Raw genomic sequence first — 27,400 nt, forward strand, 5'->3', positions numbered from 1 at the left:
CCAGATAAACTTTGCAAGATTTTGTGCCCACGAAAATTGTTCTGCTGATTTACAGGTTTCTGCAAAAATTGGATTTTTGAAGTAAGTGTAGTTTATTCTCTGTTCTTAATCAAGATGGGTAACTGGTGTGTGCATGTGGGTTCTAAAGAGAAAGGGACTAATAACTAGTCCTTTGGGGTTAGCATTTACAGACCTGGCAAAGAACAGCATTCTGCTGACAGAGATTAAGTGATCTATACATCATTCACATAATTACACACCCAAAGACAATCATTTTTTGAAAGAATGAGAGTATGTGAGCACCATAGTTTTTTCAAGCATGTTTTGATCTTTTATTGATAACTCAGAAGATATTTCAGGATTTAACTATGCTTTGGGTTATTGTTATTGTATTTGTAGTTATAGTTTAGACATTTGTTAAGTGCCTGTTTAATAGAGTTTTGGTGGCAAAATGAGCTAACCTTTACCATATAATTCTTAGTATTTTATTGTCCAAAAACTGGTTACATAATTCAGACTGATGGACAAAACAAAGAAATCCCTAAATAAAAATATGACACATTTGAAAAGGAATAAACCATCTTGTTCTTATAAATCCATAGACAGGAAACAGGAAAAAGAAAATACATGTAATGTGCTTAGAACAGTTCACACAGTGAAAACCAGATAAATGTTGATGGCTGTTGTTACTTTATGATGAGAAATAAACCATTGTAGTTTTGTATCATGTCTAGATCCCCTGTATAGAAATTGTTCGGCATGTCAGAGGGAAGATGTGCAAATGAGGACTGGAGAGAGAGAACCCACACTTCAGGCTAAGAGCTGGTTGTATGTGGAAGGTGAAGGAGGCAGAGGAGGAGGCACCAGTGGCAGGGCAGGAAAATGGGAGACTGTTCTGGGGAGGTCAGGATATAAAGGAGCAGGTTTGAATTGTAGTGTGTTGAATTTGGTGAGATTTCTGTATGTAGCTCTCCACTGGAAAATCTAGTTCAGGATTCTTTCTATTTGGGGGTCCTCTTGACATCAGTGACTTAGAAGAATGCCTGGGGGTGGAAATGTGAATTTGACAGAGAAAAGAACTAAGGATCAAATCTGGTAGGAAGGGGTTAAATTTTATTTAAAGAGCTTAAAAAGAGTAGGGTGTCACCCTTGGAGACTGAAAATGTATCTTCATAGAACTCAGAGGAGAACCAAGTCCACGGTGAAGTAGCCAATGGAGACTACAAAAAGCGGGACTTAGTATTGTAATTTTATAGAGATCAGACAGCATAGTGACTAAGGAAAGGTCATGGAAGTTGGCGTTTAAAATGTGACTGGTGGGGGGAAATAGAATGTCACTGGCAAATTTTAACAGAAATTTCAGTGCGGTCATAGCTAAATGACACAGTTCGTGATTACGGGAAGGGGGATATACCAGGAACAAGTAGGTTCAAGTGAATTTGTATGTATTTATCAAGTATTATTTATTTAATCGTGGGAAAATATAAACAAGTGTGAGGATCAAAGGCCTGGGAAAGAATAAATTGAAGAGAGAAATCTGCTTAAATGTAGAGGACACTCTTCAGACCTTACTCAGACTCTTGTCTTAAGCATTTGACGGCTGTTCACTTCCTTTTTTGAGCATCCTTTACTTTAACTTCCATGGTGCCACCTACTCCCATTCTCCCTTTATTTCTGTGGTCCCTCCTTCGCAGTTGTGTTGGGAAGGTCACTGATTTGGGCTCAGAAGATATTACTGAAAATGCTTCTTTCCTGAAGAACGAAAGTACACCTTACTGAATTAAGATACAAAATCATTAGCTTAATTGACTTACTAGTTTTTCTTCATGACGTATTTCTCACAATAAGAAATTGTATGATCTACTTTGCATTTTTAATTTGAAGATAATGTTTCTGATAGTCTGAATCTCAAGTTCTTTATGATTTTAAGTGGCAGCCAGTGGAAGGGCAGGCAGTATTTGTCCAAGTGTGGTCCTTGAGTCCCCTTCACAGGAATCACCTGGAATGCTTGATAGAAATGCAGGTTCCTAGGCCTCTGTCCATCCAAGTCAGAATCTATAAGGACCAGGCCCAAAACGTGTTATTAATAGAGCTATAAGTGGCAGTTCTCAAACTAAAATCTGGCAACCAATGTTGTGATTTTGATTTGAAGTCAAACAAACTGGTTCAAGTTTATCTACCATTTACTACCTGAATGACCTTTTTAGAGAAGCCTTTCAACCTCTGTAAACTTCCTTCTTCATTGATAAGAAGGTAAAATAGTACCTCTTGTGTAAGTTTGTCTTAAAAATCAGGTGCAGTGGTGCAGGCCAGGTGCACGGCACCAAGTCGGGGATGCATGAAGATTCGATAACAGTTGTTCCCTTTGGTAACGTGGTTGGCGTATTTATAGGCCGTGATAAAAAATGTTTTATCTTGGTCATAAGATGAAATATTGCCAATGAGTTCTAAACATTTTCTGCACATGTCTTGGTTATTTATCCAGAGCTTACTGTTTCCTTGTATCCCGAGACAGTCGGTAGTCTTCGGTTGTGTGAGGTCTGAAGCGGCCTGAATGCCAGGGTAAAGTGTAAGCCCCTCATCTTTTGCATCAGTTAGGAAAGCGACAGGCTGCTTCTGCTAGGTAAATAACTTACCTGAAGAATTTTCAAATGAAAACTCTTCTAATTAATTTTTAGGCTTGCGGTGAAGGATTCTGACAAACTACTTGCCCTTTTAATCAATTATACTCAATATCAGACAAAAATGCACCTTTCCCACCTAGGCGTCCTCTCCCCCTAATCAGTCAGGGTAGGCGCATTGTGACCGTGTGTCCCATGCCTTCTCCCAGCTCGAACTCCATTGGCACTAACAGTATTTCTGTGCCTCAGAGCTGCGGACCTGCTTTAGGGAAGTATATATACTCAGTACAGAGTATGAGTTTCTGATGACGGCAAACAGGACTGCCGGCAGCAAGCTAAACCGTGCTGATGCGCTCGGCCTCGTGTCCTCACTAAGTTGAGGCTGCCTCCTGAATCTGTAAATCCTCAGGGCAGTAAACCACGTTCAGATGGGCTTACACTGCAAGACAAAGATTAACGAATAGGACTTTTATCAAAATCATAGAGTAGCAGGCATTAGCCATCACATGGGCACCTTAAAATCAACTCTCTCATACAGATGACCGATCTCAGTGACACTCCTCCCCTCCGTGCCTCCGTCGTGCTTCCAGGGTGTAAGTGATGGAGGCTTTTCCTGAACAAAAGTGCTCTCATATCAGCTAGGAATGCTTTTAACTGCAAGTATCAGAGTACCTGACTGATGGTAACTTAAAAAATAAAGGCATTTAGTTACTTTGCATAGTAAGCAGTCTGGAGGAGATAGTTGCAGGTTTACTGAGAAGCTACCAAAATCTGGACATTGATGGTTCATGGTTATCTTTCCCGTTCTCTTGGCTTTTCCCTCATGACCATCACATGGCTGTTGTGGCACCAAGGATCCCAATAAACAGAAAGGGGCAAGGGCAAAATTCCGTGTCCTCTTGAGGCTGTCTTTCCAGGAAAGGAAGTGCCTGAGCAGGCTTCTTATTCTGATTAACTAGACCGGTGTTGCGTGCTCCCCTCTGGAATCGATCCTGGCTGAAGGAGGGTGGAGTCATCCTGATTATAGCAGGTCAATCATAATTCATTCCCTAAAGCTGAACTAGGGGCTTTGCTTCAGCAGTATCAAGGGAGTACCACCTATATAGCCTGAACAGTGCAGGGTTCTGCGCGCAGCTAAGAAGGGAAATCATTGTTGAGTAGGCGGCGAGCAGTGTGTAACATCTACCAGTGTACTGTTACCCCCAAAAGAGTGAGTCTACAAAAACTATTTTTAAAGTGCAAATAGTAAGAATATATGCCCCACTGATGTCAACAGACTTTTGGGAAGATGAATTAGATGCTTTATACACTAAACAATCTAATGACTAGTTTAATCTTCTAATCCATGTTCTTTTGCTGTCCTCCTTGGGGGTCTCAATGAGTTTGTCATTATTCAGTAAAATCTCCTTAAATGTCAGGTGGCTGATATATTCCTGTTGATGAGAATTTTCCAATATTTTTTTTCCTGAGGTCAGTAGTAAAGAAAAAGGACAGAATTTTGCTCGGGCCTGTAGGCCACCTGCTGCAGGCTAGCTTTTGGTCAGGTAAATGACTCATGTATCTTGACATGGGTACGTATCAGTTTCTGTTATATTTTATTCTAGCATCTTGATTAAAAACATGTTCTGTATGAAGCAGTCATTCATCTTGTCGAGGCAAAGTGCATTCATTATCCTAAGGCTTGGGGAGCACTTCTCACGAAAACAAAACAATGTCATACAGTCAGGAAAAACATAGAGCCTGGTGCTGAAATGCATCAATTTTTCTATTTTTCCTCTTTCACTTATTAAGTTATGATTCTGTACGTACACAGTACCTTGATTTGTCTAAATTACGTGGATTCTAGGCTGCTTTGTAAATTTCAAGCCTGCATTATGAATGTTTTAATGAAGAATGAGCTGCGATTCCTGGGGAAAGCTCTGGTTCAGCCTTGTCGCACTTCCAGATGTGCACCTGGTCCTTTATTATGTCTCACATGCAAAGCTGGTGGGTATCTGTCTGATGGCACCTCATTAATGAATCCACATACAGTAAGGTGTGTGTGTGTGTGTGTGTGTGTGTGTGTGTGTGTGTGTGTGTATATTCAAAGAGAAGAATAGAATTGTAATTATGGTAATATGGCAAAATAGCTTAAAAATGGAAAATAGACCAGGAGCCTCACTGCTGAAACGTGAACATTGTGCTTCTCTTTAATTTGCTGTTGTCTTGGAACCTAGCTGTTTATGCAGTGCTTTCACCTTCTGTTGCTTGTCTAAGTGCCAACTTCTTTCCCAAAGGTGTTCAGTGACTAATGCTTTGGTTACAAGCCAGAATATTTTATAAATGTCTATTTCTAGGCAGCTCTTCTACAAGTCTTAATTAAACTTTAATGTCAAACTGAAGTTTACTCTCGGAACCACTCTGGTTCCTTTAGTTGTAACGTGGTTATAGAAAAGTAGGGGGAGTGTAGGGCCGCTGTATTCCAGCGCGCTTCCCCTCTGCCGTTTAACACAGTGCCACCAAGCAGGTGCGCCCTTATGTAACACAAAGGTTTACAACGCAAGAATGAGTAAATCACAGCCATTCCCTGAAATGTTGGGAGAAATAGCACACCATCACTGAGTCAGTCTTCCACCCTGAAATGACAGCCATGGTTTAGAACAGTTACTGCCTTGTTAATGATCCTGCATCTTCCAGAAATATCCACCTTCTCAAACGCAGGGATCAGAAGCTAGAAATGCTACACAGGGATATGGTCTTCATTCCTTTCTCCTCGATGTCTTGAGTACTCCTCTCATCCTATGCCGTCTGAATAATGAAGCTTCTGTTACTGTCAGAATAATACAGATTTTACACACAGTAATATTATGTTGCGTGCTTATTTTGAAACTAATTAGATTCCTCAGTCAGATTGCTCAGAGGCAGAGCCAGCAAACTTTTTACATGAAGGGACAGATAGTAAATATTTTAGGCTTTCTGGGACAGAAATCTGTCTCAACTGCTCAACTCTGCTGTCACAGTGCAGAAGTGGCCACAGACGAATGAGCATGGCTGTGTTCCAATAAACCTTTATTTACAGGAGCAGGCAGTGGTCCAAATTTGGCCTTCAGGCAGAAGTTTTTGAACCCCTACTCTATGGTACGCTTACTTTTTAAATGACAATCCTGTAGGACTTTTTTTAGTTTTCATTATTTAAATAGAGTTCCTTACAGTACATTTTATTTTTTAAATATAATTTGTTAGTAAGATTTTTAGCTGGTTGCCAGATTTAGAGATTTTTCAGGAATTAATCCTGGGATAACAAATCATAAGTTCTGTTCATAGAAGGATAGACAGACTAACACAACAGAATTACATATATATATATATATATATATATATATATATATTTACTGAAATACTATAAAAGCTCCAACTGGAATTGCTAAAATTCCCAATGGTAGTTGAAAGGATAAGTAAAATGTGGTATATTGGCAAAACTGAATATATACACCAGTGAGAATGAATAATTTACAACTCCATGCAGCAATATAGATTAATCTTACAAAATTTTGAGTAAAGAATGTCAGATACTCAAAGACTGCATATTCAGTGATTCCATTTGTATGAAATATAAAACTGGGCAAAGCCAGTCTATACTAGTAAATGTAAGATATCAGGTGGGGGCAGTAACTGGAAGGGGGCACAGGGTATTTCTTTGGTGCTGGCAGTAGATTTTACGTTTTTCTTGATCTCGGTGATGGTTTAATGCATGTATTCAGTTTATAAGAATTCGCTGAGCACTTAGGACGTATGCACTTTTCTGTATGGACATTCTAGTTTGATAAGTAAGTTTCAAGTGGAAAAAAATTAGGATAAGAATGAAAGAACTTTTAGGCATTAAGTGAAATGTCCAGTTTCTTAGATCTATGTTATTAGAGGTATAAAAGTGGGGTGAAGTGTCCAAAATTATCATTTTGTGTGCTCATAGTAATTTTTATAATTATTTTAAATTATAATTTAAGTTATAATTAAAATTATAATTAATAACTTGAGGTTCATAATTGTTACTCTTTTCATTAACAATGTTGCTGTTAATTTATTGGTTAACTCAATAGTTGGATGGCCACCAAAACATCAGGTTGTGGGTGGAGTGCAGGTCACAGGACGGGTAGTAGTGGATGTTTAATTTATCTTAATGAAACATTTGGAACTGGTATACCATCACAGAACAGATAAGCATGGCTGTAATTTCATAGCATCATAATGAGTTCATAAACCTTTAAAAGTCACTTATCCAGTAATTTCCTCAGTTTTTCAGACTTTTTTTAGTGTCATCCAACCCTTTTCAATGTTTGATATACTCACATACCACACATATATTTTGAACACTAATTGTGTTGCTAGCTTCTGAGAAAACAATGATAATCGTGACCACCAGACATCTTCTCTCCAGAACTTATTCTAGTGGTGAAAAAAACCAGACAGTGTGAACATATTGCGTTGCAGGGGTGCCCAGCGTGCAGGGCAGTGGGAGAGAGAGAAGCCACTTTTGTTAGGGGTGCACAATGCTGGGTGAAGGGGGTTAGCAGTGAGAGTCAGCTGGGAGAACTTCTAAGAAGTCTTGACACTGGCACATAAGCTGGGTTAACCAGATGCATGAATAGGAAAGATGTGGAAGGCAGAGGGATAGCTTAAAGTAAGGCACAAAACACAGTGTTTGGACCCCTGGCTTTAGTTAAGCATGGCTAAGGCAAAGGAATGAGTTGGAATGAATGCAGTGGAAAGTGAGGCAGGAACTGTCTCTCGGGCTGCATCTGCCATGCTAATCAGAACTCTATCTTGAAGTTACTAGAGGACATTAAGCAGGCATATGACATTATCAAGTTTGCTTTTGGGAAAGTGACACCTCCCACCCTCTTCCCCCCATGGCTGGCAGCGTGAAAATTGGAGGAGGACTGAGAAATCAATTAAGAGTATAATCCAAGTTAACTCAGGTTCAATCATGAAATTTTCAGATCTTCTTTATTTAAAAAATTGTTGTAAATCTTCATTCATTTCAACCTAAATAACCGGAATAGTAGAAAAGCAAGAAAATGCCTTTGCTAACCCCGGGTGAAAGTTCCCTGCCCTGGTCTCCCAGAGCCTTTCGTTCATAACTCTTTGCATGTATTTCTAATATTTGCAGTTGTTCATCAGTCTGTCCTTTATATGCTCAACAAAGATGGGAATTTTTTAAGCTATTTTTGTATCAGGGAGTAGTAGACATAATGATTTCTTACACAGAAGCTTTCAGTTAAAATCAGCCATTCTTCATCTTTAACCAGTAATGCTTAAAAGCATAAATTTTGAAACTTGTTCTTTAACTCTATCCTTGAACACTGTCTTAAATCAATTCACAAATAACTATTAAACGCCTACTATGTGCTTTACATTTACACACACAGTTTCTTAAACACAGTTCTTTGATACAGATGTTGATTAGAATGATACAATATAAACATTGAAGAAACTTTCTAAACTCTAAATTGCCAGGTGAATGTTTACCTTTCTTATTATTATGATTATCCTCATCAGATATTTTGCTTCGGGTCACATTCTTCTCTGGTTGAACCAATTTTTCTAAATGTTACATTCTTTAACATCTAAGTCTGTCTTTGAGAACTCATAGAATCATAATATTCGGTAACTGAAGTTTTCTTTGAGCTCTCTTAACCCTCTAAGTGGCCAAGAGAATTGTTTGTGCAGGCGTTTGCCCTGAGACTCTAGAAATTGTACCTTGAATACATCCCTTAAATCCCAGGGTGCTCAGGATTTCATAGAATGTGCATGAGCCAAATATTCACTGAATAGTAGGTATTATTACAGATGGGTTGACTGTCTTTAAAATGCTAAACGACCTCTCATCCAGAAGAACTGGGGCCAGAGCTGGAACTTGAAGTCACTTACGTGTTTGCATCTGCAGCAGTTCTCTTCCCAGTTCACAGGATGGTGAAGCCTTTCTGCAGTTTGGTTTTTAAAGTGGTCTAGTTATCAGTAGAGGCGACCAACCTGCCTTAAGAAACTAATTCTAGTCCAGCATATTTTAGTGGCACCCACTTGCTGGCCACAGCAGTCCTTTTCCATGCCGTGCTCACTTCCACCCCAGCATTCTGTTTTGGTGGAAATTGTCTCTCTATTCTCCTTTCCTCCCCGTTTCCCCCAGATCCCTCTTTGGCTTGGGCAGCAGCTAGTTCAATATCTATGCAAGGATAAAGAAAAAAAAGAGAAAAAGGCTTCTTTTAGAAAAATACTTTGATATAATCAGGCAAATATGTTAAAATGATAGAAGCAAGAAGTTAAACAGAAAAGTCAAACAGAAAGCAGACTAGTTTAATTGTAAGAGTTAGGCAGTTAGGTAAGTGGGGGCACCAGGCAGACAGGTGGAGGAGAGGGAGGATGGTCTGGAAGATGGTGTTATGCCCGCCTCCAGCATAAAGGAACTTTACTTCTTCTAAGTGAGTGCCAGGAAGAAATCAGTTAAAACTCAACAGCCATGACGGCACAGTAGTGGAAAGGACTTAACCAGACACGACCCAATGTTCATTGCGTTATAATTAGCATTGTGGTTTAGGCACACCCCCCCCCAAGGGTTTTTTGGTGTACACTACGGGTCAGAACATGTGCAGAAGGGGCCAAACATACTAAGCATTCCAGGGGCAAGAGCCATCAACCAATCAAGAGACCACCTCTAAGCCAGAGTATAGGAGAAAGGGGAGACCGAAACCTCCGCCTTTCCTCCCTTGGGTCAGCCCGCCTCCCGCTCTGGAGGGTGTACCTATCTTTTCCTAAATAAATCCTTTGAAATCTTTTGCTACAACAGTGCACTCCATCTCCCGTCTGTAATCTTGTCTTTCAGGTAAAACAAGGACTGGGGTCTTTTCTTTATCTTTAGGTAACATAACTAACTAAAAAAAAAAAAAACCCACAAACTTCTCTTGGCTAAGTGAATTTATCTGAAAAAATGGGAAATTGAGTTCTTTTTAACATGGATTTACATCTACTTTCATGGGGTCATCTCCCATGGTTGTGTTTCCAAATTAATTTTTTGTTTGGGATAAGTAAATGAAGAAATGGGATTTTTAGTTTCTAAACAAAAACTAAATAATATTACTTAATTTTTAGGCCGCATGAAAACAAAACTTATCTCGCTGTTGGAAGCATGAAGACGTTAATGCTGAACGTGTCCTTGTTTAATGCCGGAGATGACGCATATGAGACAACTCTGCATATCCGACTGCCCACCGGTCTCTACTTCATTAAGATTTTAGATCTGGTAAGCATAGAAAACTCTGCAATTTATTTATATGCCTATTTGTTTATCCCAGAAGTGAACACAAAAGAGTCTTCCAAGAAAATAAATTCTTTGGGGATGATTTTCTTTTCACAAACCATCCTTTAAACATGTGACCAGTTTCTTGTTCCTTCCAACTAGACCAGTTGTTCCATTTTTCCTTTAGGAAGAGAAACAAATAAACTGTGAAGTAACAGACCGCTCTGGCATAGTAAAACTTGACTGCAGGGTGGGTTATATATATGTAGATCATCTATCAAAGGTAAGCATTTCACATTTTTGTTACTAACATGAATATAAAATACTTCATGTTTTTCCTCTGTGCTGCATACAAATAATTTGTTATTACATTATTATTGTTGTTGTTGTTGTTGTTGTTGTTGTTGTTGTTATTATTATTATTTACTTAGGGTAAGTAGCTAAGTGATGAAATAAAACCAAAACTACCTGGGCTTGAGATCTTTGGGATTGTGTTTACATTCTTGGCAGTGTTCACTATTTAAAAAAAAAAAAATGGGCACATGTTTATGTCAAGCAGGCACATGAATGTGTCAGAATTCTGCTCCCCGGTGTCACCCTTCCCCCTCCCCCGGCCCCGAACCTCACCCCAGGTGGTCCTGTCTGCTGGGCATGTTACCTCTGCTGTACAAAAAGGTGTTTCTGGCAAGAGGCCTCACTCAAGTTGTTAAAGCATCTCCATTTTGTCAGTCCAGATTTGCCTGTCTTTACATTCAGAGGAGGCTTTGTCTCTGAATATCACTTGTGGAAATGCTGGTGCTTTAAAATTGCTACAAACCCACCAGCTTCCCCATAGCTAGCTACCTGAGTGAGGGGTAGCCTACTCGTTTAGAACATCATTTCAAATTTGCACTTCACAGAACATAAACAATAAGAAAAATTAAAATTATAAAAAAAATCTTGTACTTTATATATGTGTCTCTGCATGCTTTAGATTATTTTTAAAATGGGTGCTTCTGTCTGTGTTTTTCAGATAGATTTCAGCTTTCTCCTGGATGCCAGCTCACTCAGCAGAGCAGAAGAGGATCTCAACATCACAGTGCACGCCGCCTGGTATATTGCATTATGAAAAAATAACTGTGCCAAAGGAAATGAACCCCTGACTTTTTTGGTGGCCCGGGGGGGTGACCTTAGGGAAACCATGGAGCAGTGTTCCACTGTCTGCAGGAGAAAAATTCTCTTATGTGATCTGTTAAAACAAACCAAAACACCCTCTAACCAACATAGAAGCAATTATCTGTGTAAAATAATGAGAGTAAATTTCTGCCAACTCTGACATAAAAATTTCTTGCTATAGCTTCTACTTTTATCCCCGCTCCTTAAAAAGGGTTCTGTACACCAACCTCCAAGTATATAAGGTATATACATGGGGTGTAATTAGTTCTTTGAAGATGATTTTTTGCTGGCTGGATTCTAAGGCAGTGTTTCTTGTTTGCTTCTGTAGCGAAAATGAAGGGGAGGTAGGCAACCTGAGGCGTAACAAAGCGACTCTGACAATCCCTCTCAAGTATGAAGTCCTGCTGACTGTTCACGGGTAAGTAGATATGGAGGCCTCCTGTAAAACTGAGCTGATTCTAAATTCCGTCAATTCTTAAATTATTGGTCAAAACCATATTTAAATATTTTTAGGGAGACTTTATTTTCTGTCTCTTGATAATTACCCCAGTGTTGTAGTCCAGTGCTTAGCTGCTCATTATTTTAACCCACTCGTTAGTCATCACTGAGATCACCTCAAACGAATGCCCCGAAGGTGATTCCTTTCTGGAATAACCTCTAGCGGGTGACCCAGCCTGTCAGTGGTAGCTGTGTAGACCGGGGCCCCAGAGTGACGGGGAGCAGTTTGGTAGTCATGCTCAGTGGCCATGGCAAGCGTGAAGTTCAGAGAGGTGTCAGCTTGGCCAAATCACCATTCTCCAGAACCTGCGCCTACTTAGGCGATAAATGAATTGAGACACTAGAAAGCAGGCTACAAGGTGTCCCTTGTCCACTCTTTATACCCAGGAATTAGAGTTCCTTACCCTCGGCCCCAGAGCCAGCATTCACTGATTCCTGCCAATTTTAGCAACTGTTTGAGGGGACTCTCCTCTGATCCAGGAAGGAGATGTGACAGAAAAAAATTAGAGTATTAAGAGCACCTTTTGTGATTCTACTGGAAATTATTGAGCCCATTCATCTTTGTTGAAAAGCACATTTTCAAAGCAACAGAAGGTAGGAGATGGAGAACCAGTAGACAGATGAGCTTTTCTTGTTGCTCTAAATATAAAGCATCCCCAATCATTTTTAACCACCCATAAACATGGCATATAGTTATATAAAAATAAGTGTCTGAAACTAGTGGAACTGAGTCTCACAAGTTTGTGAGATAAAACAAGCAGGAGAAAAGGGAGCCATTCCAGAGAGAGTATTGGAGAGCAAAGAAAAGCCAGTTGGGGGGTTTTGTTCACCAGCTTGGCCCTTGCAGTAAAGCTTTCTCTGCTCCAAACTTGGGCAGGGGTGCGGAGCCGACTGCATGTTTCCCGGTTTGGAATACTTACCTCGTCTTGCCTCCTTGATTTGGTTGTGATGAGTGTGTCATCCTATTTTTCCATTGTCTACATCTTGTTATTGTGGGCAAGGAATGCTCTACTACTATTAAGCTGCCTAAACCTACAACATTTGAATATTTCTGATTTCTTTCCTGTAATACCTCATCAAATAAGACAGTTAAATTAAATCTGAATTTGTTTCTGTCAGGTTTGTAAACCCACCTTCGTTTGTGTATGGACCAAAGGAGGAAGACGAGCCTGAAATGTGTGTGGCAGAAAAGATGAACTTCACTTTCCACGTAAGAAAAGTTGATCGTGTTGACTTTTGTAACAAACTGAAAGAATGTTACTGATGCTTTGCTCCAGAGGACATCATGTAGGTGTGATGTCCCCTGGCTTCGCAGGACCACAGCTGGCCAATGGTAGGGAGGGAGCTGTGGCAGGGTACTCACACCCTTGCCTCTCGGGCCCCTGCTCCTCCTTTCCTATCTGTCTTGTCCCTGTAACTGCAGCCCGTTCTCCTTGTGCAGATGGGAGCGAGCAAGCGGGAGCAGCGGTAGTGCCTGAAACAGGCACAATTAGGGGAGGAGGTGAATCCGCAAGAGATGCATACAGAAGTCAGGACAGGTGAAGCAAAGGCATCTTGGGGTGCAAACCGGCGAAATCTCTTCTGGGTTTGAGCTTTACACAAGCCCTAACCTCACCAAGTAATGGAAGCTTCCATCTGCCTTTCCAATTAAGGTCCGCTTACAGCCTTTCAGGCCACAGGTGTATGCCCTGTGACATGTGATGCATCATTTATTAAATAATCTGCTTAAAAGGAGTGCTATCATCATCCAGAAGCATTCATATACTAATATAAAGCTTAAATATTATTAAATAATTTTTTTTACTTTCAAACTGAGATTTTGGGTGCATCGTGGATGCTGATGTTGAGTAAGTAACTGGAAATAATGTTCACAAAAATACCTTTTGAACCAAAAGCACTACTCACACCTTCTTAGAGCTACAGAACAGTCTATAGAATGTGAGTGAGTCTAGATTAGGTACATTATGATATTTTGTAAAGCAGTGCTTTCCCAAATATATGTCAGAATCCCTTGAGATGTTTCATCCAAAGTGCAAATTCTTGGGTACTGCCCCAGATTCGGGGAATAAGTGATCTTGAAATTCTATCGAGTGTATACTCAAGTGGTGGTTATCCTAGTATAAACTGGTGTTGGAAAAATGTAGCTGTCTGCTTTGAAGACCAAGAAATGCTCCTGTCTCAGTTCATGGGGGGTTTATGTTCTGTAAAACAGAGATTATGTTGGATGCTCAAAGGCCTATTTATTAATTTACAATTAATAGTTGACAAATATTTTCTGGTTAAATTACAATGGAATGACTGGGCCTGGAGATACTTTTCAGTCTGTAGGCTTGGTGAGTTGTCCGTGTATAAAGATGGAGGTTGAATGTTACCAGGCAAACGTGGAAGAAGAAAATTGTAGGTGAGATTGGTTATTTGCTGGCATCGGGAAGGCCTTGTCCAAAGGTCTGGGCAGTCCCCGGTGCTGACACTGCCTTTTGCAACTGCCCTGTGTTTCCAAGGTCTGGCAATTACCATGTGTCCCAAAGCCAGAGACACATTCTCCTCACCTACATCGTATGCATTTGAAAGATGCTTGTAATCTATCAGTCACACTATTTCAGTTAGATTATTTATAGCATATTTCTTCTCCAACTTACTGTATTGGTTCTATAGTTAAGCTCTCAGGAGGCAATTATTTTGGCCCAACTTCCTCTTTCAGGGTTCTGCAATCCCCTAGTTTATCACCAACAATGAAATGTCATCTTCTTATACATTATTATTAAAAACCTGTTTTATTTTTTCTAAAACCCAGTAATCTCCCCTCTTCTGATTTTCTGAGTGCATCAGCATTATAATTATCCTGAATTAAAAAATATTTTTATTCACTTACTGCTGCTGCTGATTCTCTCAGCACAGAGCAATTCTGTGAAACCAATATAGAATTTAGAATTAGAATACCCAGGTCTTGGTCCTATTTCTTATCACTTTTGAACTTTCAGTTTGGGTACCACATTAACACCTCTTAGCATTTTTCTTGAGCTGGCGAATAAATAAAGTCAGCCTACCTCATGGGATAGTCATGAAGACAATTAATCATGGTTTTTGAGATACATAATGTGCTGTAGCAATGGTCAAGTGGCCCTTGAACAACACAGGTTTGAACTGGGAGAGTCCACTTGTATGTGGATTATTTTAATAGTAAATACTACAGTGCTCCACAAATCATGGTTGGTTGAATCTGTAAATACAGAGCAATCGTGTATACAGAGGGCTGACTAAGTTATGCTCAGATTTTCAACTGTACAGAGGGTCAGTGACCCCTAACCCTTCTGTTGTTCAGGGGACCACTGTTTATGGTTGGTATCTTTTTCTTTGAACTATTTCTGCAATAAACCATCAGTGTAGACATTTTGATCTAATCCACCCCCAAAGGAGAGGGCTAGGAATAATGACTGAGTTATATTATTAACAAACTTGTTAAAGTTCTGACTGTAGATATTCTGTTCCCCTCTGCTGTGCAGCCACCAGCTGCAAACCTCCACCCCTATAAATGTTGCTCATTGGTATCTGTACTTTCATAAAAGTATTTTTAACGGTTTAATTTTTTTTTCTTATCAGGTCATCAACACTGGCCAAAGCATGGCTCCAAATGTCAGTGTGGAAATTATGATACCAAATTCTTTTATTCCCCGAACGGATAAGCTGTTCAACATTTTGGATGTCCAGGTAAAAACGTGTCCTTTCCTTTATTCTAAGTAATATTTCTAAAATGAAGATTTCTGTTATTTCAGTCAAGCTTACTCTAAGCTATGAATTCACCATGCATGTGTTATGTACACTTTGAATATTACATTAGAACTGTAGGATTACAGTAGAACGTCTGGTGTGACTTATACAAAACAGAACTATGCTGTACCATCTTCGGTATATTTTCTTTGTGAAATGGATCTGTGGAAGTAAGTTAATTGGTAGAATTCTCCATAAAGCTTGAGGTTACTGCTGAAAAATCAGTATTTCAAGCCTTTTATTAATAAAGAATATTGAAATCACTACTTAAGAATCAATATTCTTATGTTAATGATTCTATCAGAATTGTTTTTTTACCTTCCCAGTTTCAAGACAAGCAATCAACAAATAAACCTACTAAGTAGATTTGAGATGTAATCCTTAAAAATCTTGCTTGAATTCCAGATGTCATAACATGTTGTGTCTCTAAAGCCTAAGGAATGTTTAATTTCACACTCATGGTCCTAATTTCTGTAAGGTTAAGGCCATTTATTTGATCAATTTAGGACCAAATTTTGCTGGGTTTTTTGTTTGCGTTTTTGCTACGGAGACTTACTCTCTTCCAAATAAGTCTGTCAAAAAATATTTTCACAATTTTTGAAGTACTTGAGCTATGTTAGAAAAGGTAAGTTTTAAAGCCATGCAGCTTTTGTTGCTCTTTCCAATACTGAATAAGATTTTTCTTGCAGACCACTGCTGGAGAGTGCCATTTTAAGAATTATCAAAGAACCTGTGCATTAGAGCAGCGAAAAGGTACACTGGAGACCCTGAAAGACATACTCAGATTTTTGTCAAAGACTGATAAGAGGCTACTGGTAAGTTTCAGTTTTCAGGTTGTAGTTTTTGCTTTCCAACATACAGAACTAAAACACTTAAAACCAAGAACCAAGGGGTAAGAACTGTCAGTTGAGTGTAGGAGAGAAACAAGTTCAGGGTAATATTCTTGTAAGTGAGGAACAGGCATGATTGGAAAGTTGAGATAGACCCAGCATTAAATATCTACTATATAGTTTCACTATTTATCTAACTAATGCCCAATTCATGCCAACCAGACCTTTTATGAGGCCAAGATGTTGTCTAAGGCTGAGAAGCCTTTGTGGCATGAGATTTATTTTCACTCTTTTCATTTTAATGAGTTTATGGAAGAAAAGAAACTCAAGGAAGCAGTCTTACCCTTTAAATGATCCAAGTTTTACAAGAACACAGAACATGGAACCTAGCAAGACTCTGAATAGGTGTCTTTATTTTTTCTATCCCAGCAGATTATAAGAACACCTGATCCAGTTCAGACACTTTGCTTTTGTCATAATTTACTAAACAAGCATTTGTTTAAGGCACGATAATTTTTGCAAATGTCGTTAAGGGGAGCACATCTTGAATTCCACGTAAAATGTTTGAGCCATCTTTTTAAAAAAATGTTGAAATTTTAATGTAGTTCTTTTGTATTCTTTTCAAGTACTGCATAAAAGCTGATCCACATTGTTTAAATTTCTCATGCAATTTTGGGAAAATGGAAAGTGGAAAAGAAGCCAGTGTCCACATTCAGTTGGAAGGCCGGCCATCCGTTTTAGAAATGGTAAGTCTAAGATACAGTGACAGCTTTGTGGATGAGATTTCACATAGAAATCTAGGAACTCAACCATCTTATACAGGTTAGTGGGTTTGTAAGAAGGTATTCAACAAATTAAGAAGTTATGAATGAGAGTAAAATCTGGAGCAAAACACTAAAACTGTTTCCATTGCTCACTTCAGAATACATGATCTAAATGACATGGCTTTAGTAATTAAACATAATTATAGTTTATTTTACAATCTTAAGTTTTTGAGAAAGTATGCCCAACTATTTATGAACCTTGATTAAATCAAAAATCCTTAAAATTTTTTCTGAATTACTTTATGCTTAAAAATCTATTTTAATATATACTTAATACATTTTTACTAAAGGCTTTCATAAAATCAAACATCATCAACAATAAAACAAACATAGAATAACAAAAACACACTTTTAAGAACTTTGAAAGGTTGAATTTTAAAAGAATTAAATACACGTTGGACTTCTTCCTAGAAAGGAGTACACATATTTATGAGAAGTACTTTGAGGTAAAATTGGTTTTATCTGGAGTTCTGTTCAATTTCCTGATCTGATCAATATGGATAATCTCTCTTTTAACAGGGTTGTTGCAGATTAGATGATTTTTATAAAGCACTTAGTAATAGCGCATGGCACATACTAAGCCAAAGGCAATGACAGCTATTATGTTTTAAGAGGACTAGTTGAAATTACCACAAGGTGGTCAAGAGGAAGATGCATCAGACAGGGACATAAGAGACAGACGTTTTAGTTTCCAGTTATTTAAACTTAACGTGGTTTGTCTTCATACTCAAGGTCTAGGTTTCTTAACAGGGGGCGCTATTAACACTGTGGGCCAGACAGCTCTCTGTCGTCAGGGGCTGTCCCGTGCACCGTAGGGTACTTACCAGCATAGCTGGCCTCTACCCCGCAGGTGCTAGTAGCACCACCTCCCAAGTCTGGACAGCCAAAAATGTCCCCAGACATGAATCATCCCTGTTGAAAAGCACTGCTCTAGATCAAGTACGTCATTTGTTTTCAGCCCTAAAGTTCTACATACTGTCTCCAATATGTTAAATAACCTTTTTATACAGTAGTTTTTATCTTTTGTGGGTCATAAACCTCTAAGAATTTGACTAAAGAATATATTCTCATCTAACCTCATGAATGCACATATGAAAAAAAAAAAAATCTCAATTTTGACTACAATTCAAACATCCTTTGAGTCTGTGCAGCCCATCCACAGATGCCCAAGCTCTGTGGATTCTGGGTTACAAGAACCCCTGTGTTAGACAGTGAAGTTCTGAGTTCTTCCTCTGATTTTGTACTTGCGTGCTATAAATGTTTGTACCAGATTTTTTCATTATGCTATTTGGAAAGCCCAAATAAAATAAATTTGAAGAAATGTGTATCAGGTGAAGAAAACCTTTGGGAATATTCCCAATCTGAGAGAAAAATGCATGGTAACTATCAAATATTTAAATGCTAAGTGTTATAAATATGTAAATCAAGTTCTCTGCAAAGTTTAACAAAAGGATTGCAACAATATGATTTCATATAAATGACTACCAAGGCCATGCCTTTGGAACTAAAGGAAGCATTTGCATTGCATCACAAATTATGAACTACAAATTGTGAAATAAATTGGAAAAGATAAATGATGAAAACCTTTAGATAATGTCTTCATGAACTAAAACTATGAATCAGGCTACAGTGACCTTTTTTTATTATTATTAAACAGGATGAGACCAGAGCACTGAAGTTTGAAATAAGAGCGACAGCTTTTTCAGAGCCAAATCCAAGAGTTATTAAACTAAACAAGGATGAGAATGTTGCACATGTAAGATTACCTTTTTAACTGAAACACTAAAATTGTGTGTGTGTCGGGGGGGAAGTCAGGAAAATCATGGAGAGCCTGAAATACTTCCCTGGGAATTGGCATTTTCCACAAGTGGAAGGAGGGAGGGACACAGCTTTTTCAGGAGGTGAATTTGGTAGGACGGGTTGAGGAAGAACCATGGGTACAGCCCATTACACTCCCTGTTTCTGCTAAACAATTACCAATGTTTCCTAGTGTTGTGTTAGACCAGCAAGAGAATGGGATGGGTTTTCTTCGTACTATCGGGGATCACGGAGGGGCCTCAACAGAAATAGGAGCAAAGTTTTTAAAGTGCTGGCCCTTTATGTATGTGTGTATGTAGGTTCTGCTGGAAGGACTGCATCATCAAAGACCCAAACGCCATTTCACTATAGCGATTATTGTAAGCAGCTTGATACTTGGACTTATTCTACTTTTATTGATTTCGTATGTTATGTGGAAGGTAAGCCTTTAATAATTACCACTGTTTAACCACTCAGAAGGCCATTCTTGATTTTCTCAGAGCCAATTTGTGACTCCTACATTATTAGACTTAAGCATTTCAGTATTATTAATGTTAATTTTTAAAATTCTTCTGTGGATATATAGTACTGATCTCTTATTTCTCCCAACTTCAGTACCAAAGTCTCTCTAGAAAAATATGCCTACTTAAATACTACTTATTTTCAACCAATGGTCAAACTATAACACTAGTTTTAAAAGATGTTCTGTCTTAAAAATTTGGAAAACAGCATTTTTGTTGAATGTCAGTTTTGAAGTATGTGTATATCACTGGGAAGTCCTGCAGTAACAAAAAAATGTTCTGTAACCCAGTATTTTCTATATTTTTGCTGACTACACTTTGATGTATAATATGTTCCTAACTATACATTAGTGACTATGCAATGCTATTTTCAGGCTGGCTTCTTTAAAAGACAGTACAAATCCATCCTACAAGAAAACAGAAGAGACAGTTGGAGTTACATTAACAGTAAAAATGATAAAGATGACTGAAGACGTCTTTCAAACTGAGAGAATTAATAAGCCTCAGGTTAGAGTAAAGAAATTAGTAGACATTGTTTACAAGAAACCATGAATTTTGCTCAGACTTCTACATACATTTTTTACTCATGACCTTGTGACATATTATGTCTAAATGCAAATGGAAAACCAAGCAATTATTCTTGGAGAGAAAATAACTGCAAAGGTAAGATTTTAATACATCTAATCGTTCAGCTCTTAAATGGAAAGACACTAACACATACAGTTTATTAAAGATAAGTAATCCCTTGAAGAGATCCTGAAATGAAAGTGGACCTGCATTAAAATCATGTTGAGGAAGTAAACGACTCCACTGGAGAAATCTTGAAATAGGTGTCATTTACCATATATATATATGCTTGTTGCTTTGCTAAAGTAAATTCCGCTGAATAGGTAATGCTTCATTTGTAATACATTTTTGAGACTTGTTGGATTAGGGTCTCTAGAAATATTTAGCAGAATTTTTCAAAGAACTGTTCCCAAAGTTTCTGATGAATAGAAGAGGACTGTTATCATTTTAAAGCAGAGTTTAGCCTTACAGACATTGATTTGTAATTTCCTGTGGGCTTTGCTCAACAACCATATTTATCCAGCTGTTTATGAACATTATGGGCAGTCTTCAGACTGAACTTATACACTGGTTTGAGCTTAATGGGGTGATGTCTGGATAATTATTGTTTATACAGCTATGGCTTTTTTTCTTTCTGTAAATATATACATAAATTTTTAAAAGAATATATGTTTATATAGGTATAAATCCACTAGTCCTTCTGTATTATCAGGGGAAGGGTACCAAGGATTAAACTTTAAAAACCCATCTTTAGTCAAATTTATATTCTAAAACAGCTTAAATGTTGCACTATCTGAAATATAAATACACTGATATATGTAAAATATGAAAACTGTACCTCACTAATGATGTTTAAAAATCAAAGCTCTGCAAAGATGATATTGAAGGGCCAATATGTCATACAAATTAGATCCTGTTTAAAATACTGTCAAATTAAGCAAATGTACAAATTCTTATCAGGGTGTAACCCTTTTCTTCTCAAATGTGTGATACATCTTTTTACTAGGTTTATAAGAGCATTCTCTTCTGTATGGCAATAGAAGCAAAATTCACAAATTTAAATTGGAAAATACAGATTTATCTGGTATCTGATAAATGTGACAGAATTTCCATGTTTTAGTGATAAGTGAAACATTTAAGTTTTTTGTTGATCTTAGATTTTTTTTTATGATGTAGCTGTTTCTTTCTGGATGTAAAATAATTTGTCGTTAAATGTCTTTTCATTTGCAAATAGTCATTTTTGTAATATTTATTCATACATATGAACTAAATGCTGATAACTGCAGGATATAATTTCATCTGTTTTGTCCCTGTTTGTCTTTGGAAGATGGTTGTGGTCAAATTTTCAAAACCTGTTATAGGAAGTGATTAAATAGGTAACTTAGAGCGCAGTCTTTACTACTGTGGTCAAGGATTTTATTTTGTTAGACGAGTTCTCTGCCAACAGCTGTCTTCCCCAGACCACCTAATCCCGCTAAGTTGTCTAGTCACAAACTGGTGGCTAGAGAAATGCACAGAAACTTGTGAAGACGTTTGAGCAGCAAACCTCCTGAACTAGGTGTCTACCAAGAGAAATTAATTGCAATTTAAGGGATGCTTTTTTTTGTTATGAAAAACAAGTAGTTCTTTCAAGAAAATGTCGGGGATCATTGGTGGAAAATCAAATCGAAATTTAGAATTGCTTTCAAGATGATCCCCGAGGATATTTAAATTTGCTTCTTTCCTATGAGAAATGACAGTATTTCAGGTGGTACTGAGTCCACTGAAAACAGTGTTTTATAATGGTCAGATGACATGACCTCTAGAACCAAGAGGAACACAGCTCCCTATTGGGCCGGGTTCTAACCAGTCAGATGTTTTGCATAGTTTATGTGTATTATGAATTTCAAAACCCTGTTTTCAACATCCACAGACTATTCACACAACTGGTACCAATAACTTAAAAATAATCTACCTTTTTTCTTTTGTTTATGGCAAGTAGTCTAATTAATAGATTTTGAAAAAATAGTACTCTCTATTTCTGGTTATGTCATTTCTTAGCTGTGTCATTGTGAAATTTAGTCTCACATGATTAGGCACCTCATCAGGAAATCCAGGACATTCTTATGTGAACTCTGGGCTGTACAGCAGGCTACAGGAAATGTAACACAGAATTATTGGACTCAAATTCAGAAAAACAACCCAAATTATTTCACTTTGGAATTAATATACTTAAAATTTACTTTCCATTCCAGTAATACCTTCCAAAAACCAGAATAAAATTCTTTTTTGTATATTTCATGTCTTGTTTTCTTAAAAGCCATAGAAGCTAATTTTTAAGTAACATCAAAAATAGCAATTTTAATTTCTTTTAAAAATAGGAAACAATTTTAATTTCTTTTAAAAATAGGAAAAATTATCTTATTAAAATATGTTTAGTATGGAGATTCTTCAAAAGAGTAAAAATAGACTTACCGTATGATCCAGCAATCCCACTCCTGGGCATATATCCAGAGGAAACCTTAATTCAAAATGACACCTACACCCCAATGTTCATAGCAGCACTATTTACAATAGCCAAGACATGGAAACAACCTAAATGTCCATCAACAGATGACTGACTGGATAAAGAAGCTGTCTACCCAAGCAATAGAAATAAAAGCAAGAACAAACAAATGGGACCTAATGAAACTTACAAAGGCCTGATCTCCAGAATATATAAGCAGCTCATATGACTTAGGCACATGAAGAAATGCTCAACATCACTAATTATCAGAAAAATGCAAGTCAAAACTACGATGATGTATCACCTCACACCAGCCAGAATGGCCATCATTCAGAAGTCCACAAATGACAAATACTGGAGAAAAGGGAACCCTCTTACACTGCTACTGGGAATGCAGTTTGGTGCAGCCACTGTGGAAAACAGCATGGAGATTCCTCAAAAGACTAGGAATAGACTTACCATATGACCCAGGAATCCCACTCCTGGGCATATATCCAGAAGGAACCCTACTTCAGAAAGACACCTGCACCCCAATGTTCATAGCAGCACTATTTACAATAGGCAAGACATGGAAACAGCCTAAATGTCCATCAACAGGTGACTGGATAAAGAAGAACGGGTATATTTATACAATGGAATACTATTCAGCCATAAAAACTGACAACATAACGCCATTTGCAGCAACAAGGATTTTCCTGGATAATGTCATTCTAAGTGAAGTAAGCCAGAAAGAGAAAAGAAAAATACCATATGAGATCGCTCATATGCAGAATCTTTAAAAAAAAGACAAAACAAAACAGAAACAGACTCATAGACATAGAATACAAACTTGTGGTTGCCAAGGGGTTGGGGGTAGGAAGGGACAGACTGGGATTTCAAAATGTAGAATAGATAAACAAGATTATACTGCATAGCACAGGGAAATATATACAAGATCTTGTGGTAGCTCACAGTGAAAAAAAATGTGACAAGGAATATATGTATGTTCATGTATAACTGAAAAATTGTGCTCTACACTGGAATTTGACACAACGTTGTAAACTTGACTATACTTCAATACAAATATATATACATAAATGTTTAAACATGACTATCCCTTCATATTAAAATTCTAGTTTGCACATTACCTTTATAAACAATTACATGTTACTTTGGAATCATTCATCTCTTCCATGCTTCCTCCATAAAGATTGATAAGTCTTGGGTGTACTCTATAAAGAATATAAATAATATGCATGATTATTTCATCAACCTATATTTTTTTTCACACATACACCTATCAAGTGTGGTGCACAATACCAAATGCAAATCTAATAATAGCCAACAAACATATATTCATGGCAGGGCCGCCATCTAGAAAAGTGTGAGGTCTGCTAAATCAGCAGCAGTAATTACTGTAAAGTCCTGTCATTTGTGCCTGTAGAAAGCTCACATCTAGTGGGCTACCCAGAGAGCCCCCTACACTCTGCCTCTACCCACTGAGTCCTAATGCTTAACCAACAATGAGCTTGCTTGTTCCCAAGCCTGTTTATTACCAGTTGCTCTTGTTAATAAATATGTAAAATTATTCTTATGTGAAGTAAGTTGAATGCTTTGGAAAGTCTTGATAAAAGCAACCTGCTGAACACAAAGTGTTATAATATTTGCTAGGGTTAAAAGGAAAATTTAAAAGACAGGGGGATTAAATTGTAACCATCTGCTATGCAGACAGCTTCAGAGGGTTTAAGATTTTAATCCAGTTTTAAATTTCAAAATGGAAACTGTAGACATACATTATCTGCATCGTTTATGAAAAAGTAAGTCACAACGCCAATGCAGAGAGTCACATCCAAAGAAAATGCTTTGGTTCTGTGTAACAGTGGGTGAATAAATACAAAGTTATACTTCACTAAAATTGTACATGTGTCTTTTTATGCTTCCCTGAATTACAAATTTTAAAAAATTAGCCAACTCCCTGCCTGATAAATTTACAAGGTGGCTTCCATTATATTCTTAGTTTTGTGTTTACTGATAGGCATATAAGGTGGTGAAATAATTAAGACTTACCTAACATGGACCTCTGATGCAACTTCCATTAAGTCACCATCTATATTCCAAGGAAAACTGTTTCCTGAGGCACGTCCACGTGGTCCGTCCTCTTCCTCTGGATTGTGCCGACTGCTATTACTCTTGGGGTAAACTTTTACTTCTTCAACAGTGTAAGTCTCAACAAATGGAAAATTGAACTAAAAAAATAAATGCAAATAATCCTGGTATTTGCTTTATCCCTAACTGCAGTGCAAACTAAGAAAGTTCACTGTGTTCTCTCTTGCAAGTAAATCTCAACATGCATGCTGACGTTTGTTAAGCTTTGGAACTCTAATTAGTTCCAGTTTCTTTGGAAGAAGGAGCCCATTTTCTGAAGCTTTCCCAGCTCATTTAGATCTAGCAGCTGGCAAACTTGTTTTATGGCAAATAGTGTATTTCTATGAGATTGCATACAATCATTTCCAATTAAAGACTAAAATCTTTAATACTGGTCTGTTGATATAGAACATTTATATAGTCCACTGACTTTATTACTGTCAACCAGTTAAGCTGATGTAAAGCAAACTCTGGAGTAAGAGTCATGTTTGGAATTTAATTAGAAAGAACTAAACTTATAAAGGTGAAAAGAGAAAGTCCATCCAATGTGGTTTTTACAGGTGCTTGGCCTGCCTCGTCCTCACTTGGAAGGTGAACAAGTTACAAGATAACTGGATTTGTTTACTGACCACTCTAAAATGGTGCCAAGTCCTCTTCAGTGTTTCTTATTTGCCTAAGGAGAAACTATAGTGAAAAAATACATGTTCCCTGAAATGATTAAGAAAAGGCAGTCAAATAACTTGTTAGTAGAAGTTCACAAACACTCATCTATTTCAGTTTTCAGATAAATGTCACGAGGTTTATTCCAAATGTGTTATCTACATGCTTTTCCCCTTCTTTCACATATAAACCTCAATGAAGTGCAGAATTTTACTTGACAGTTGACAGAAAACTAGTATTTCCCCCAATCCCCTTATTTTACATAGAAACCAAGGTCCAGCAGATTTTACCATTTATAATGCACCGGGGCACATGGAGGATTATACTGAGTTACGCCATCGTATAAGCGGTTCTGAATGAAATACCGAGTTGCGAGGCTCCAAGCAACTCTCTGTGGAAGCAGCAAAGCTCTCTCTAAAGCTGCATAACAGTTGCTGCATTAGACGTCCCATCTCAGGTGTGAGGCTTTGGGGCCGCCCGTCACACTGTGCACTTATAAAAAATTTTTACATCATCATTCATTGTAAAAATAATCTATTTTAAATGAATCAATGATCATTGGCTATTATGGGTTAAATTGTGACCCCCATAAAGATTTCTAGAAGTCCTTACTCTTAGTGCATGTGAATGTCACCTTATTTGGAAACAGGGCCTTTGCAGATATAATCAAGTGAAGATGAGATCATTAGGGTGGGCTATAATCCACCAGGACTGGTGTCCTTGGAAGGGAGAAGAATGCTACGGGAAGACAGACACTCGGGGAGAACGTCTTGTAATGGCAGCATCAGAGACTAGAGTGATGCACCTGAAGTCAAGGAATGTCAGGGAGTGATGGCCTTCCCCAGGAAATCTACTGTCTTACCTCACCAGTTTTCACGTGCACACTTCACAAAATGTAGCTCCATCCATCCATCTATGCAAATATATTCCTATGAAGCCACAGACATTGTGAGATGGGACTTCAGGGAAGCCAAGAGCTTGGTATCACATGTGAGGGTGTGTTTGAGGCACGAGGAAGAGCAGTAAACAGTTAAAACTGGGATAGAGGTAAGGACCATGGTGGTGTAAGTGCAGAGTTAAATGAGAGAAATGAGAAAAGGCCAACAGGCTCAGGATGCTGGGTGAACTGCCCCCTTGAGCTGAGTCTTAAAGGACACAGAAGAATTAGGAGGAGAAGGGAGGAAGCTCTGGAGAGAGGAAACCAAGAGTACAGAGACATGATCAAGAAACTATAGAACATTCAACATAGGGTGGTATTGATGGCAGGACTGGTATTCTGGCATTTGCTTTGCAGAATATATAAATGCCTATACATGATTTTAAAAAACAGACAATATATGGTATTATGGGCTGAACTGTGTCCTCCCTCCCCAGTTTATATGTTGAAGTCCTAACCCCCGTACCTCAGAATGTAACTGTATTTGGAGATAAGGTCTTTAGAAGAATAAGTTAAATGAGGTTTTTAGCGTGGGCCCAATCCAGTATGACTGCTGTCCTCATAAGAGGAGACTGGGACACAGAGAGACCCCAGGGACGTTCATGGACAGAGAAAAGACCAAGTGAGGACATAGCCATAAGGCGGAGAGGCCTTAGGAGAAACCAAAACTACCGACACTGTCTCAGATTTCTGGCCGTCAGAACTGTGAGAAAATAAATTTCTGCTGCTTAAGCCATCCAGTCTGTGATATTTGTTATGGCAGATATGTGTTTCAGAAAAACCCCTCTAGAAGGAAATGTGGAAAACAAGATCAGAGAACAGCAGGACCAAAAGGAGGCTGTTGTAAGCAAGAAAGGATTAAGGTTGAATTAACTGCTGGACTGGTTGTGAAGAATGAGGGAGTGAGAGGGACCCTGAGTAACTCCAGGATGGGTGGAGAGCAGTGCCACTGCCCAGTGTGGAGAGATACGGAAGGAGCACCATCAGGGGGAAAGGCAGTCAGGGAAACAACGGACATGCTGGACTCAAGATGCCTGTGAGTTTAACCTTCTCAGCACACAGGAAGGCACAGCAGTCCCGCAGATCAGACGAGAATGCAGAACCCCTGGTAGTGTGCAAAGTTCAGATAGTACTTCAAGCAGTGGGAGGCAATGAAATCACCCACAAAAAGGTATCATGAGAAGACAAGAAGACTGCAAACAAATCTCTGGGAAGCAAGAACACTTCAGGGTTTTAAACTCCCTACCAAAAATGACGGTCAAAGTGAACGTAGAAATGTATAAACAGAAAACAAAAGCCTGCTGCAGGATGGAGTTGAAAGGACTTGAAGAATAATTTTAACC

At 38.2% G+C, this 27,400-nt stretch overlaps 2 protein-coding genes across 3 annotated transcripts in view; one reads left to right on the forward strand and one right to left on the reverse strand.

Moving 5' to 3' along the window:
- Positions 1–22,126, forward strand: part of ITGA4 (integrin subunit alpha 4) — a 113,309-nt gene extending 91,183 nt beyond the window's left edge. For both annotated transcript variants that reach the window (XM_006183035.3, XM_032479862.1), the window contains 12 exons: positions 5–81; positions 9,744–9,894; positions 10,079–10,174; positions 10,904–10,983; positions 11,375–11,464; positions 12,664–12,754; positions 15,145–15,252; positions 16,002–16,127; positions 16,769–16,888; positions 18,624–18,722; positions 19,084–19,203; positions 19,659–22,126. In XM_006183035.3, coding sequence (XP_006183097.1) covers positions 5–81; positions 9,744–9,894; positions 10,079–10,174; positions 10,904–10,983; positions 11,375–11,464; positions 12,664–12,754; positions 15,145–15,252; positions 16,002–16,127; positions 16,769–16,888; positions 18,624–18,722; positions 19,084–19,203; positions 19,659–19,754 — 1,254 coding nt within the window. In that variant the 3' untranslated portion in view covers positions 19,755–22,126. The remainder of the gene's footprint in view (positions 1–4; positions 82–9,743; positions 9,895–10,078; positions 10,175–10,903; positions 10,984–11,374; positions 11,465–12,663; positions 12,755–15,144; positions 15,253–16,001; positions 16,128–16,768; positions 16,889–18,623; positions 18,723–19,083; positions 19,204–19,658) is intronic.
- A 1,166-nt stretch (positions 22,127–23,292) lies between these two features.
- CERKL (ceramide kinase like) overlaps positions 23,293–27,400 on the reverse strand; it is a 106,736-nt gene continuing 102,628 nt past the window's right edge. Inside the window, exons 12-13 of the mRNA XM_032479872.1 lie at positions 24,383–24,561; positions 23,293–23,547 (exon numbers count right to left, since the gene is read on the reverse strand). Coding sequence (XP_032335763.1) covers positions 23,466–23,547; positions 24,383–24,561 — 261 coding nt within the window. The 3' untranslated portion in view covers positions 23,293–23,465. The remainder of the gene's footprint in view (positions 23,548–24,382; positions 24,562–27,400) is intronic.

This window comes from Camelus ferus, chromosome 5 (genome assembly GCF_009834535.1).
Source record: "Camelus ferus isolate YT-003-E chromosome 5, BCGSAC_Cfer_1.0, whole genome shotgun sequence".
NCBI classification, from domain to species: domain Eukaryota; kingdom Metazoa; phylum Chordata; class Mammalia; order Artiodactyla; family Camelidae; genus Camelus; species Camelus ferus.